The 16822-nt window shown below is 38.6% G+C and overlaps 1 protein-coding gene across 4 annotated transcripts in view; it reads left to right on the forward strand.

The window, feature by feature from the left end:
* The window catches only part of plxnb1a (plexin b1a), an 84870-nt gene that overhangs the window by 32440 nt on the left and 35608 nt on the right, over positions 1-16822 (forward strand). For 3 of the 4 annotated variants that reach the window (XM_039652647.2, XM_039652648.2, XM_039652649.2), the window contains exons 2-3: positions 11031-11110; positions 13381-14479. In XM_039652647.2, the coding sequence (XP_039508581.2) occupies positions 11097-11110; positions 13381-14479 (1113 nt within the window). In that variant the 5' untranslated portion in view covers positions 11031-11096. Of the gene's footprint in view, positions 1-9111; positions 9206-9315; positions 9376-11030; positions 11111-13380; positions 14480-16822 lie in introns of those variants that run through there. The other variant, XM_089124148.1, reaches the window with a different exon arrangement.

Genomic DNA, 16822 nt, shown 5'->3' on the forward strand with positions numbered 1-16822 from the left:
AAACAGATCAAAAACCAATGAAGAATGGGAGCGCTGTGTGCTCAGGCTATGGCGTGCGCGGCTTACGTCACTTCTGAGTTCCTTCTGCCGGTGCGAATGCAATGAGGAAAATGGCCCGAGGGGAACATTAGTTTTCGGGGAAGCCACTCTGGAGACTAGTCCCAAGAACTCGGTGCAATCTGTAAATCAGAATTTCTTATTTCCAAATGCTAAAAAATAAGGCTTGCACATTTGTCACACAGTGTCCATTTACTTAAACTGTTGAGTTCTCCATTACTGTCACAGTTGGGGTTCAAGACTCTTGTGTATCTCATAAGTCCTTGTTATCAGCAATCCTGTCTGAAAATATTGTAGCTTCAGGCACCTGTGGATGAATTAATATCAGCTCCTCACAGTGCCTGTTGACTCCACTGCAATCTCCAGCACATAGTGTATAATTCATGCTCACTTATCACTGTGTTCAGTGAGGTTATCCCTGATGTGACTTCTCTTACTTCTGCCTGGCATATATTCGTTCAGCAAGAAAAATCTGTCATCATTTACACACTTTCATGTAATTCAAACTGGTTTGACTTTCTTTCTTTTGTGGAATACAAACAAAGATTATCTTATAATGAAAATGAATATGTGTCCATTGTGTTGAAGAGATCAGTTCGGGACGAGATCAGATCAGGGCGTGGCTGTGGTAATGAGGTAAAAACAATGTAAATACTGTTAGTTTTCTCACACAAACCGCTCGTTTCGTGTCTTAGGCCATCAATGTGTACTTACATTTACGAGTCATTAAATCATATTCAATTTGGACTTCTCTGTGCATGCTCTTTGAGGTGGTGACCATAGACCTCCATTATATGACTGACAGACAAGAACGGTTTGACCTAAAAATATCAAAATTTAAAATACTGCGGAAACAAAGACTCCTATATCTTGGATGCCCTTGAGGTAAGCTAAAACATACCAAAAATTAATTTCAAAGTGAACTATCCCTTTAATCTCCTCCATATCGCTGTAAAGTATAGGATTCTGTGCAGAATTCAAATGATACGGTTGTGGTCTGTGCCGCACATATGATCCGCTCTATCATGTCTCTGGACCGGAGCAGACTGTGTGTGCGCCGCTGTGGCGATTCCATTGAAACTAATGTGAAATCATACTTTGTTCATCGCACTGCATATTTACACTGTCTGAATTGTTCCCTATCCCCTATATAGTGCACTCACCATTGACTGTGCCATTAACCATGTAGAAAATAGTGAATGTCTGAGCAAGTGACTGATGTCAGCTGCAGCTTCGGCGTCCATTTATAGTGTAGGGGGCGGGGCTTCCGATTCTAGAGAGCATTTGATTGGACAAAAAAATCTGATGAGAAGCTGAAGTGTAGAGTGATGTCATCAAAATCATTGATTCATATTGGTGGAAGTGAGAGACTAAGTTTTTATATCTTCTAAATACGAATTTTGTCAATGTTTTAGAACACATAGCTTATAAGGCTAACATATTCATACTAAATGCCGTAAAACTTCAATTTTGATTAAATTTTTAGATTTAAATTAATTTACGTTCATGATGTGGTTTTGTTGTAAACAACTACACATTTAGTTGGTTTATAGTGTAATTGGACACTGAAGTTGGCCTTCATCCTCAGTTGGGTGTAAACTTTAGCTAATAATATTAGGTTGTTTTGGGGGCCCTGTTTTGATGTGAGCTAATGGACTCCCCGACCGGAGCATGTATCCGTGTTGACTCCTCTCATCACTGGACCATGGGGTGTCGTCAAGACAACCTCAAGCTACAAAGAGCCTTCTCAGGCCCATTCAGAGGCACGAGAGAGAGGGGCTTTTGTGCTGGAGTTGTGGGTGGGAAGTAATATATTCATTTAGTGTGCAAACAGACGAATAAGCATGCTAACTCTGCTCTGTTCACTAGCGCATTTCATATCTGAGCCGCAAACAGAGATTCACATTCAACACGCTTTCCATTTGTCAGCAAGATGAATTGGTTTTGGAGATGGTCATACAGATTACATATGGACACAGACACACTCATACACTCACACACCGATACATGAACTCATGTCACAATGAAGCCTAGAGCTGAGAGATTAATGACTCTATCGCTGAACTTTATGCAGAGAGACTATAAGCCATTAAACAAATGCTGAGACTTTTCAAGCATGCCGATGGGTAACACTGGCTCAACCAATGGTGTGAGTTTGTAGCGGTCGTTTCTCTGGCCAATGGGTGACGGGGACGTTTTCTGGAAACTTCATCCATCATTTTTGGCGCTAGTGGTACCATGTTGAAACATCTGATTATAAAACATAAAAAAAAATCTTGATAATTTGATTCAATCTTCCATGAAAAATTTTACTTATTTATTTACTTTTGTTTGGGGTCTCAGAAACACCAGGAATAATTCATAAAGAAATGTAATAAATAAGGACGCACAATGTTTTGCTACGTTATCAATTATATGGTGATTTTAGAGATTTTTTATATATTGTTATGTGGTAATATTGAATATTTAATTGAGCTAATTTATCTCATTTTACATATTACCTTTGCCATACATTATAGTGTTGTAATGCTTCATTTGACTTTGACTTGATTTTTGTGTTTTGCATTTTATTCTGTTTTTTTTTTATTTTATTTAGAAAAATCTTAATAACATATTAATTAATATCCCAAAAACATGTATTGGTTTATCATTTTTTCAAAATTACTTTGCACTGTAAAAATCTTTTATCAAATCAACTTATAATTTATGTTGTTCAGATAACATAATATTTTTAGTTTCTGTTGATTAAATGAATCTCCTTCATTGTATTAACTCATTTTTTCCATTTCAATGAGCTTAAAATTTTAAGGCAACCAGGTTACTTATTTTTTTTAAGTTAAACCAACAATATTTTTTTACAGTGTGAAAACTTTTTTTTTTTTATAGAAATTGCTAGTAAATTTCAGAAATTCACAGTCATGATAACCCCAAACAGAAATGACAAACTTTAGTTTTATATATTTAATTCAGTCAGATGAACACATAAGATTTTGAATGGAAAAGAATAGGTTAATTTCTAAATGTTGTGATTATTGTGGTCGTTTTTGTTGCTACATGATGTAGAAAATTGTGGTATTGGTCACAAAAAGAACCAAACCAGTTGAGGGTAAAACATGAGGCTAAAAGGTTTCACAATGATTAGTGGTTGGTATGAAGTGTTTATCCATGTTGATTTGAATGGCTTTAACTATATATGGATGGCCAATATTATGCTGAGACCTTTGGCTCCCGTTCAGCTGCCACAATCAGTAAACCATTTATGAAGCTGTCTAGCAGGATTGCGATTTCGCATGACCAGCCGACATAATTCAGGCAAGTGTGAATGTTATCAGCTGGCTTTTTCATTGGCTGTGTTTCATCATAGTGCTGCTAAATCCAGTGATGTGTACAGTCGCTGCCTCTGTCTGGCACTGCACACGTCCCCTGACTCACAGTAAGCTGCGTTGTATTGTCTAGACACGGGAGTCAACATGCAACCAAACTGAATGTTTTAAGGCATGGTCATGTTTAGTGCAAATGTTGTTGTCTTTTTGTTATGAAGAATGCTGTTCTTTTTCATAAAAAGACTGTTCATAATAACCATTGGCATAATAAACAAAAATAGTATTTATCGTGCAAATAGTTTTTTGTAAGCTTATCAGTAGATAATTATTGTGATTTTTTTTTTTTAAATAATAAACTGTAAAAAATAATCCTGTAATACAAACGGTAAACTACTGGTAGCTGTGGTTGCCAGCATTATACCGTAAAAATACGGTGTGTTACTGTTTTTGAAATGAACAGCTAAATACCATATTGTCAGCTACAGTATAAACTTTAATTTAACAGCTCTATGCTCTAACACAAAAACAGTAACACATCGTATACGGTATGATGCTGACAACCACAGCTGCCAGTAGTTTACCGTTTTTTTTTTTACAGGATTTGTTTACTGTTTTTTTTTTGTTTTGTTTTTTGTTTTTTTACAGTGAGTGTACAATAGTTTGTTTAATATTTAATTTATATTTATTATAAAAAATAATAATAATTTCTCTATAGTCATATTGAGTAAAATCATTACAAGTAGTTACTTTTAAGATTACCAGTGAGTAACAATGTAACCATTGCGCAAATTAGTATTAAATTCTTATTATTATTTGTATTATTATTTTTCTTCTTATATTCATTATTAGATGATTGTTTTTAATAAAGAAGATGAATTATTATTTATGTGTCTAGGGCTGTGAAACGATTAATCGCGATTAATCGCATCCAAAATAAAAGTTTGTGTTTACATAATATATGTGTGTGTAGTGTGTATAATTATTTTGTATATATAAATACACACACATGCATGTATATATTTAAGAAATATTTGCATGTATATAGTTTATATACATTTATACAAAATTAATATTATACAAATATTTGATATATTAATAACACATTTTTCTTAAATATACATGTATGTGTGTATTTATATATACAAAATAATTATACACACTACACACACACATATTATGTAAACACAAACTTTTATTTTGGATGCGATTAATCGCGATTAATCGTTTCACAGCCCTAACATAATCACATAATAATTATAGAATGTTCTTACTACTATAGTCACATTTCTTAAATTTCAGTACCGACTTGGTACTTTTGATACACTACTTTATACAAGGCTATTAGCTATATGGTAAGCTATTGGAAAAGAGCATGAAGATACTTTCATATCAGATTCATTTGATATGACATAAGTGTGAGTACACAAGTAAATCCCATCTTTGGATCTGGAACGATCACTTTAATATTCAAATGTACTTGAAGGCATGTTAGGAAATGGCGAGTTGATTCTCATGACCCTTCACTGACCTCAGCTTGGCACCAGCCTGAGACGCCTAATTAAGTCCCTGTCACATCGGGGGTCACTCAGACACTCTTTCCTTGCTCCATCACTGTACGATTCATCAAACCAGCATCTGGAGTTCACTAGAAAGGCTGAGAGTGTGTTGAATAATTGAAAACGTCCCAAACCTCAAGCCCGTCTCAGGACTTCCCCCGATAAACGTGGCCACGTGAACCCTCTTTTCATCTGAACATGTGATAGGGCTCCAGAAGTGGCCGTTCACCCTCACCTGCAGGTGTGCGGGTCGTCCCCCATCTCAGTTTGATACCGGTTTAGTTTTTTACCGCTCAGCTGAAGCTGTGGGATTTGTTTTCTGGTCAGTCAGGCAGGACAAAGGCTAGCTTCTCAGAGGGGGACGGACATCGCCCTTTCTGAAAAACGTTATGATGGGAAAATCCATGAAACATTCATGACACACAGCCATATTAAGAAGCTGCTGGGGGCCTTCAAATGTTCTTCAAACAAAGTGACTTGCATTGTGTTAGAGAGATGTTTAACATGTGCCTCGTTAAATTTGATTTATCAGTTTTGAACTCTGACTGACAAGTCCGTAATGTCTTGCCAAACCCTGAAATGCAGTCTGTTTAATTATGATTACATATAATTTCAGTAATTAATCTTGGCAGATGCCCTTTATTCCTCACTCTCAATCACTGGTTCCGCTTCCTTCCTTTCTTGATCAGCATCCAGTTGTTTTTGGCGGCCTGTTTGGCAGCTGCTGTCAATTGCTATTGTGATGCTGCCCGTCATTCAGTACTTCACCACATAAACCAAGATTCAGATCAGCAGTTGTGCTTCTGCATTATTGATCACTTGAGAAGGACAGTTTTACATCTTCACACCATAGGCCTAAACCACTGGCTTTCAGTCACTTAAAGGAGTAGTTCACTTTTGAAAAAACTTTTGTTGATAATTTACTCACCCCCATGTCATCCAAGATGTCCATGTAATTCTTTCTTCAGTCGAAAAGAAATTAAGGGTTTTGATGAAAATATTCCAGGATTTTTCTCCAAATAATGGACTTCAGTGGGAACCAAACTGTTCAAGGTCCAAAAGACAGTTTCAGTGCAAACTGCAAACTGTTCAAGGGCTTTAAACGATTCCAGACGATGAATAAGGGTCTTATCGAGTGAAACGATCGCTCATTTAATAAATAAATAACAAAGTTTAAGTTTTATATGCTCAAATGCTCGCCTTGCTCTGTTCTGTGACGCACGTTGGTGACTCTCCTGTTCGAACTCGTTCATCAAAATTAACAAATCTTTTTCCGAGTCAATTTGTTCGTTTCTTTGGTTGAGTGAACCAAATTCCAGGCATATAAATATGTATTTTATAACATATTATATAGGAATATAATAGAAAATGGGGTAGTGATACAAAAATGTTTTTCCCCACATATTATGACCAAGAAACATGAAAAAGACATTGAGTTTAAGGTAAGTCACATTAAATATTTAAAAAATCACACCCTGTCAGGTTAATTAAAATAAAGGTGAAATAAAATTAAATTATAAGTATTAGACGTAAAACATAAACTTAATTTTTTGTTAAAATAAACTGAAATAAAATAACAAAACAATTAAAAGTTAAAGTTGAAGCATTATTATTTCTAAAACTGAAATAAAAAAAATAATTAAATCTAATTAAAAAATATTAAAAATAAATATCAAAATTACAAAAGCACATAACACGATTACTCAAACTGAAACTAAAAATACGGAAATGAGAGCTATAATTAAAAAATGATTAAATAAATAATATAACATTGGTTTGGGGAGCTACTTTGACAGTCAGTTGAACTCTATCGCCCCCTTTAGTACAGTACCACACACACTTGGAATGTGTTGGCTAAGCATTTGTGTCCCCATACTCAGGCCAGAAGAGTACTCAATATAAGCTAGTATTGAATCAAATTGCATCTTGAACAATGGGGTTGTCGGTAATATTAGGCCAAAATGGCATGCATGGGTGCATACTCTAAAAATCCACTCTACATCATGGGACACACCTCCTAATTCAGCATACTTTACATTTATCATGCATGCTATACAACTCTTGAAATGAATTATATGTTCATATTCATCTCACATGTGGTTCTGTTCTCATTCTGTCGTTGCTTTCTGTGATGTGATGTGGCATTTGTAGGGTATCATGAAGTTTCTGTCAGTACACTGGCACATTGAGCTATAAATGAAGGCGCTCGCATTGGTTTCTGTGCCAAGTGTAATTGTGGGCATAGGCGAGCTTGTGAAAGAGACTTGGAGAGACCACAGCATGTCAGTGACGGCACAGACAGATACAGTGAGACTGGTGAGAAACAGAAGACTCGGCTGTGTGAGTTTGGTAGTGTCTCCACCCGATCTGTAACCGTGACATCGGTGGTTTAGGATGGGGATATTAATAGCGCTGAGGGTCCAGCTGTCATGGGAAGTTCGTCTGCTTGAAGGAAGTGGGACACTCTGTCAGAACTCTGGGTTTAAATGTAACTCTGCTATTGAGAATTTATTTGTTTTTATGGCTGATCCTTGCAAACCGACTGCTGGGAAGTCTTGGCCCTGGTTGCATGAAAGCCCTTATATTAAGGTTAAGGGTACCCTTAGTGAAACATGGGTTGCAAGATAAAAACCTAAGGTAAAGAACCTTAATGCTGTCAAATATTTTCCCTCATTTTAAACCCACAAGACCTTCGTTCATCTTCAGAACACAAATGAAGATTATTTTTTTATTTATTTTTTGATGAAATCCGAGATATTTCTGTTCCTCCATTGACTGCTACACAACTACCTCTTTGACACTTCAAAAAGTTCAGAAAAAGATTGATCAGTTTTGTCCAAATTTCAGACTCGATCGCTTCGTACTATGAACTGATTCACATCTTTTATTCACATATAAACATTGATTAGCGAAGATGAATGGAAGCTCAAATATGCTTTCTAACATGAGAATGAACCTCATTGGTTCTTGCAGAAGACCAAACGTGCTGCGTAACATGAGAATGAACCTCATTGGTTCCTGCAGAAGCTCAAACATGCTGCGTAACACAAGAATGAACCTCATTGGTTCTTGTGTGAGCTCAAACACGGACCACGCTTTGTGAGATTTCGAAACCTTTGCGAATCATCATTTATTTCAAACTGCCAAAGTCACTGCCAAAGTAAACAAGGCTTTGTTACGTCATAATTGTTTAGAAATTCTAATGGTTCGCTGCTAGGGGGCAATGATCTCAGCGAACATGGATGGACACTGCTGTGCACTTAATTGAATACGTTTTTTCCCACGCTGAACTGTCAGCCTTCTAAACGCCACTTGAATCATAAGACAATATGGTTGATAATTTTAGATCAGATGCGCTTTCCCTGTCTAGGTGGGCAGTTCTTGGCTAGTATGAGCTGCAAGGTTGGACAGACAATGTCCTGATAGTGAAGTCCGGCTACGCAAGAAGGACTATGGAAAAGTCAACAATAGTGTCTGGAATGCAGGGTATGCTGCGATGCCCCTCTATGTTCAAGAGCTCTATTAATAACACTCTCTCTCTCATGAGCATGCTACTGTTTCACCCTCTTACTCTCCCTCATTTCTCTTTCAATTCTCACGCCTTCTTGGAAAAATCCGAAATACAGCCGGGGATTGTTCGCAACACCCATTCACCATATTTTACAGACAAATCTTCTTTAGCAGAGAGACTAACGACGTCGGTTTGATATCTGAAAAGACGTCTCATACGCTGTGAATTATGTTTCAGTCCTCTTTCTACGTGCTGAATGGCCGCATTGTCCCACGAGATGGATAAATAGCTTTCTTAATCATCCAGAGTGGCAACTTTTCATGTTCATTGTCATGCCCAATGAGGCGTGACAGCGTAACATTCTGTTAGGGGCCATAAAAATGTGGGGTCACTGCCAACCCCTCCCAGAGAGACAGAGGGGTCAGTCTCCTCATGGTGCTGCTGTGTGAGGCATGCCTCACAAGCCTGACGTTGCCCTGCCGGTCCCGGCATCTATCTATGCCCCTGGGAACGCTTCCAAACAATACACTCCCTTCAGCCCAGGGACGATTCGGAGGGGCCGGCTCAGAGTTTTATCCTTTAATACAGGGTGAAGTGCTTGTCATTCTTGTGTGGAATCCTTGCTCTCTCTCTCTCTCTCTCTCGCTTCCTCCTTCCCCCCTCTTTTTCTATGACTGGTCTGTGAAGAGGAGATTCTGCATTGTGTCGGCCTTAACTGTCATTGGTGTTAAATCAACACCACCTGCATGTCTATTCTGGTGAAGATTTAAAAGCAGTCGGCCTAACGAGCCTCTATTATTTGGTTTGCTTTTCGCTAACTGTGGAGGTTGAGCTCTATTTGAGACCTTTTGTTTGTGCTGCTTTTCAGGGTACAACCTAAAGTTGAGGGGGTTTCTAAGGACCTCTTGGAACACACCTCCAAAATCTGGTAATAGTCTTAATTGTTTGGTTTGGTTAATAGTAAGTCACTATATTGGGGTCAAGTCATTCTCTTGTAATGTGGGTGAAATTCAGTGAATTAATTGGACATATGTCTTATTTTTTGGCTTGGCAGAGGCACTCGCTTGGTTAGCTTTAGCATGCTGTTGCTAAAAAGTCATTGGTTAGTTACCAACATTTATAAACGTTTGGTTGTAGCGGTCACCTCATCTTCAGACTGTTTTGGTACTTAGGTTTACACAAAGAAATAAACAGTTCTTCTTACTATTATGTTCTTTAATTTTAAACGACATATTGTGAGTCTAAAATGATGTACTTTTAAATAAGATGACTAGCCTAGAAAACTGTCTTATTCTACATAATTGTGGTCTGCTCTCATATGGTTGCTATTTGAAATCATATGATAAGCTGAATACTTCTCATTTCTTATTCTCTTATGGTGAATCAAAAACATACAGCGTGACCAGTGATGTTGATTCTTGAGCTAATGACTCCTATGAGCCGATTCTTTTTAGTGAATCAAAAACATACAGCGTGACCAGTGATGTTGATTCTTGAGCTAATGACTCCTATGAGCCGATTCTTTTTGTTGAATCAAAAACATACAGCGTGACCAGTGATGTTGATTCTTGAGATAATGACTCTTATGAGACGATTCTTTTTGGTGAATTAAAAACATACAGCATAATCATTAAAAAAAGCCTGCCCATAAGAGACTTTGGCTCAGGATCAGACTTGCGAAATGATTCTATAAGCTAATACTTTTTCGTGAATCACAAACTTTATGAATCTGTTGGAGCAGAATCATTCCCCGAACCGCAAGTCTTTCATTTAGTCTTTCCTAACTCCATGAGCCAAGAACTCTTACTGTTTTATATTGTACTTTACATTTACATTTATTCATTTAGCTGACACTTTTATCCAAAGCGACTTACAATTGCTATATATGTACTTGGGGCAACTTGGGGTTAAGTGTCTTGCTCAGGGACACATTGATGTCTCACAGTGGATTCAAACCCGTGTCTCTCCAAAGGCATGCGTCTTATCCACTGCGCCATCACCACACCCCTTATGAAAACCTTATGAATCTTACTTGTTGTTCATATGACAATGTGTAGTTTAACTGGCTAACATGTCATGAATCATCTTATTCAGTGACCTGCAGTGTAAGTGTCTCTCTACAGTGCATTTAAACCGATATCAATAAATGTGGGTAATGAAAGAAAGGTTGCTCCACTTTAGGAAATGGTGAATGGGGTGATGCTGAACGATAACACGAGTCATCAAATCACATTATTTCACCTTTATCTTATTGATTGTTTAGGTCGGCTTGAATTGCCTCAAGAAATCTGAGACTCCTACCCTATAATGGCCTCTTATTAATCACATCTAATTCATATAAAACATAATCGACAGTTTGCCTCCTCAGAGTACAAGATCTCTGCCAATCTACTACTGCAGCGTAATGCATTAGGGCCTCGATGGTGACTTAGGGCCCATATCATCCAATTTCCTGTCAGGGAAGCATTGCTCAGCTCAACAGCTGTGTCTCCCATGAGCCACAGTGGCATTAAGCCTCCTCTCTTCAGATTGCTCAATGCGGTCTGTGTAAGAGCTAATCAGCATGTTTTTCTACCCTCACAGACGGTGTCCACAGGCATGTGCTATGCCACTGGATAACCAAGAGGACTGCAGCCTCCCGAACATTATATGTCTGACAAATGGTATGTCTGTTTTTTTTTTCCCATCATACTTAAATATGGCTGTTTTAACAGGCCTTGTCTGAAGATTGTTGTCTTAATAAATCATGATTCATTGATATGTTTAACCCATTTACACTTTTTTGTTCATATAGCTTGGTAATACTCTTTTGTATCTTTATGTATGCACTTATAGAAACAGGAAACACATTTTATGCCTGGTTCAGATTACACGATTTTTTTGTCTGTTACAATAGTCACTGTGTCAGATTACGCGATTTTGACTCCTAAAATCTTGTCATGTCGTGGACAAGACACATGTCAGACTACACGTTGCTTCCTGACCAGTCATCGCATGCCGTCTTTAACAGCGCGCGTGACGTCATCGAGAAGACGAAACTAGTAGCGAGTGACTTCCGGAAAAGAACGTAAACAAACAATGCATGAAGCGGTGAGTGTTGTATTGGCTGTCCCGTGTTCAGAAAAAAGTAAAAAAAAAGAAAGAAAATCCGACAATGGCGTTCCTGGATTGCTCGAAGAGAACTTGAGGTAAAATATTGTTTTCTTATTTATTTTTACTTTTAGTTTTAAAGTTAGCACCATCGTCTCTCTTTCGTTTCGCCATTTTTGATTTGAAAGTTGTGTACGGAAAAGCTTCTGTGCTCCTATTGGTCAACCTCATACATGTGACGAAACCGTCGTTAAAAAAATTAAGCATGCTAGTCTTTTTGTCGTGATGTCGTGAAGCATCGCAGACGCAACGTAGGTTGTCGCCCACTATGACACACTATACGAGATGATACGATCGAATTTTGCGTCCCGACGCCCGTTCGCGTTTACGAATCCCCATGACACCCTACGTCAAATGGATCGTGCCAAAATCGGGCTAAAATCGTGTAATCTGAACCAGGCATTACCTAGTATTATTGTTTTTGAGGTGATAATATACCATGGTAATACCTTGGTTTTGTTTTATTTGTTTATTTTGATTGATTGATTTTACATGCATCACGGTAATGCCTTTTTTCTACATGTAGCATGGTAATATCATGGTTTCATTTATTTAAATAATTTAAAAAATTTATTTATTTACAAAAACATGTTAAAACCATGATATCTTGGTAAAAAGCTTAACAAAACGTATGTATAACGGCCCGTTCACACCAAGCACGATAACGATAAAGATAACGATAAAGATAACTATATATGCGTCCACACACCAACGACCGATAACCGTCTTTTTATTCTAAGCACGCGCGCGCCCCCACTGCATTTTTAAATTAGCGAAAATAGATGACTGCTGCTGCTTTACATTACAAACAAATATCAAAAGAAAAACAGGCGCTTTTGGGCAAGACATCCAAGACGAGAGGAGTTGGGAGCGCATCTAGAGAATCTAGCAAGTGTAACAGTGAATTTAGCTGACAAAGTGATGGGATAAAAACATCACCTAGTCAACACCTTTATGTATACAACGCCTTTTTTCACTGCAACTTCAGCAATGTTGTCAACTAGCGCTGGATAGCCTGGATAGTAATTTTGTTACACTATGCTAAACTGCGTAATATCTCGTCGTGAATACTTCTCACCGTTTATTCCCAGGTTCCACCGATTGCTTTCCATATATCCATCTTTTTAAGGTATCCTTGAAAAGGGAGTTTGACTTGTCAAACAGTGGAGGATTTTTTTGTACCTCAACGATTAACTTCTCTGGAATCTGCCATTTTAAATGCGCGAGACCTTTAAATTAGAATGGATTCTGATTGGTTGTCAGTGTTTTATTGTTGGACAACCGGAAAAAATCGTTCTGAAAGTGATCCCAACGATATCGTTCCTCATGTCTTTATCGTTATAGTTGTGGCGATTTAGAATTATATCTTTATAGTTATCGTGCTCGGTGTGAACGGGCCTTAACAAAACGGAAATGGATCATAGTAACCGCATGGCCTTTCTTTTAAATCCCTTTTTTAATTGATTTTAAATATGAATGGTCATTATGACATGGTATGTCCACAAAACAAAACAAAAATACTGTCATTTTTTTGTACATTTAACATGGTAATACCATGCTCATGGGACATTGCAGTTATACAATACTGTTTGTATGTGTGCGTTATATACCATCACTGTACCATGGTACCACCACAGTACTTTTTCATTAGGTACTTAGGTAAATTTTTCTATTAATATTCATTTCAAAGGGACAGTCCCATTGGAACTAAAGTTATCCCTAACATGCCTTTGACGAACTGTACTATGTTTGGCACTGCTGTAATACGGCCTCATGTCATCAGTGTGTTTGCAGTGCAGTGTGGGATGGCCCTCATCTTGACCCTGCTTCAGTCCCTCATCCTGGGTGTTCTGGGGGTCCAAAGCAGTTACCCTCGCTTCTCCTCCAACAGCACAGTCTTCCAGCACCTGGCATTGCACCCTGACCCCAGCGTAGGAACGGTCTACGTGGGGGCTCGGGACCATCTGTTCCAGCTGGCTGGGCTCGACGGCCTCCGGCTTGAACTGGATGAGAGAACCGGCCCAGTGAGAGACAGCAAGGACTGTCTGCCTCCGGTAACCCTGGAGAACTGCCCTCAGGCTGGGCTCGTTAGCAATCACAACAAGCTCCTGTTGGTGGATCCATACTCCCTCCAGCTCATCACCTGTGGCAGCGTACACCAGGGCACCTGCCAGAAACGCAGCCTAGACCATGTGAACCAAGTCCTCTTCTCTGCCGAGAGACCTGTTGATACACAGTATGTGGCAGCTAACGACCCTACGGCGTCAACGGTCGGGCTCGTGGTGCGACCGCAAGACAAGGATCCCGTCCTGTATGTGGGCCGAGGCTACACCAGCGGTCACCCGCCGGTCTCCACTCGCCAACTTTTGGCAGAGCCAGTGTTTTCCTACGAGGAAACTGCCAAGCTCGCCGTTGCGGGACGCCTCTCGGAGTACGATCACAATTTTTTCGCAACATTTGCCCGACGCAACCACGTCTACTTTTTATTCTATAGGCGCGACCTTAAAGCTCCCTCACGGGAATTTCGAACATATGTGGCACGGGTCTGTCTGGACGATCAGGCGTATTACTCTTACGTTGAGGTACCGCTAGTGTGTCACTCAGGCTCGCCAAAAAGGAATTACACTTTACTCCAAGGGGCACAGGTGGGTGGTGAGGAATCTGGAGACTCGCAAGTTTTGATGGGAGTTTTTTCGACGGCTGTTAGTGCCGCTAATGGACCCAGTGAGGAGTCCGCATTGTGCGTGTACTCTCTGGATAAAGTGGACAGCGCTATTGATGCTACACGGGACCTGTGCTACACGCAGCAAGGGGATAAAGACGGCAAAAAGGTGGCATACATTGAGTACGACGTTAAATCCAACTGTGCCAATCTGCCCACAGTGAGTATAGAGTTTTAAGTATACCCTTAAAGGAGTAGTTCACTTTTAAAAAAAACTTTTGTTGATAATTTACTCACCCCCATGTCATCCAAGATATCCATGTCTTTCTTTCTTCAGTCGAAAAGAAATTAAGGTTTTTGATGAAATCATTCCAAGATTTTTCTCCATATAATGGACTTCAATGGGAACCAAACGGTTCAAGGTCAAAAAGACAGTTTCAGTACAAACTGCAAACTGTTCAAAGGGCTTTAAACGATTCAAGACGATGAATCAAGTGAAACAATCGCTCATTAAAAAAAAAACAACGTTCAAGTTTTATAAGCACGAACGCTCGCCTTGCTCTGTTCTGTGATGCTCGTTCGTGACTCTCCTGTTCGAACTTGTTTATCAAAATAAACAAATCTTTTTTCGAGTCATTTGGTTGATTCAATGAACAAAATGAATGAATTGACTTGGAAAAAGATTTGTTCATTTTGATGAATGAGTTCGAACAGGAGAGTCACGAACACGCATCACAGAACAGAGCAAAGTGACCATTTGAGCTTATAACTTAAACTTTATTTTATTTTTTTTAATGAGCGATCGTTTCGCTTCATAAGACCCTTATTCATCGTCTGGAATCGTTTAAAGCCCTTTCAACAGTTTGCACTGTTGGACCTTGAACCGTTTGGTTCCCATTGAAGTCTATATGGAGAAAAATCCTGGAATGTTTTAATCAAAAACCTTTATTTCTTTTCGACTGAAGAAAGAATGACATGGACATCTTGGATGACATGGGGGTGAGTAAATTATCAGCAAAAGTTTTTTTTTTAAAACTGAACTACTCCTTTAAACTGTAGTTTAATTATGCACGACACAATACTATAGTGAAAACGGAAAATGTACCCTATTTATTTTCTATTTAAAATACCCTATAAGACCCTCTCTGGTGGTATATGCAGGACTGGTGAGAGTGTGAAAAGTGTTTTTTAGTATATCACAAAAGTGTGTTTTAGTATACAGTATCACACCATATTTTTTTCAGACTGTATACTTATGGCTTTGCAATATGATGTAAGCCCCCTAAACGCTACATGACCCAGTGTTAAAAGTGGCCTTGACCTGCTTGGATTAAATAAGAGGGTTAAAAAAGACTTAAAGAAGCCAGAAAATGTAATTGATGCTAAATATGTATTTGATTCATCACACTTGATTTTGATACAGTCTTACATTGTTTGTTTTACAGGAACATTTGACAGATCCACTTCACATTGAAACATTATACATATAAATCAACCATATAAATGGGTTTTGAGGTCAACCGTTTCCTAGTAATCATCATAGTAGTTTAACTTTGATTGAAAATCTTGGGAAAAATGGGAAAAGGATGCCCACAATGTATCTCTAGGGAACTGGGCCGCATCGTTTTCCTCTAACGGTGTGTTCAAACTAACATTTATCCTAATTTAGAAGCATTGCTCCTCATTAATTCTCAGGCAAATTGCTTTAGCTCATACTATTCTGCCTGCCATGATCTGAGTGAATTATGATTTACTCTTTGATGAGCATAAGACAGGCCTACCTAGCATGAGTCCTAACAAGATCTTAAGACAAATCAAAGACCTCAAAGATGCAAACAACCTCTTCATGACATCCATGTATGTGGTTATTCAGCATGCAGAACCCGGCCTGCTCACTCCTAAACAGGGTTATTCGGATCAGTAAACCCCACAAGCTTAAACTACTAATGATGTCTGCTAGAAGAGAGTGTAGATGTACATGTCTGAGGAGGGTTAAATATCTAGAAGACTTCTAGAAAGAAGAGAGTTGCTTGTTAAAAGGGTGGTTGCATCAAATATAAATTCTGTAATAATTAATTCAGCCTCATGTTGTTATAAACCTGTGTGACTTAGGCTTAAAGTTTACTTCGGCTTTGGCTATACTTTTCTGCGTGACATAATTTTTGTCGCACACTGTCCACATGCAGCCCAATTTTTGTGTTCGCGAGTGACATGAGGGCTTAAAACAAAGTCCACTAGATAGTGTGCACATGCCGATCACGTCTTTCCGTGATCATACAGTAGCAAAGCAGTGTACTTTGAAAGGGTTGCACACTCAACAGGAGTTGGACGTAGAAAACGAAGTATACCCGGGCCTTTACCTTCCTCTTTAAAACACTAACGGAGATACTCGGTAGAATGGTCATGCTGCTCTCTTTCATACAATGAAAGTGAATGGGGATGGATGCTTTCATTCTCAAAAAAAAAAAAGACCAAAAATTGATGTCCTAAAGGGTTAGGTTTTGGATAAACCAGTGACCAATGTACTGTATCATAGATTGGATCTTATTGGCCATATTCAGTG

This window comes from Pimephales promelas, chromosome 20, assembly GCF_988280905.1.
Source record: "Pimephales promelas chromosome 20, fPimPro1.hap1.1, whole genome shotgun sequence".
NCBI classification, from domain to species: Eukaryota; Metazoa; Chordata; class Actinopteri; order Cypriniformes; family Leuciscidae; genus Pimephales; species Pimephales promelas.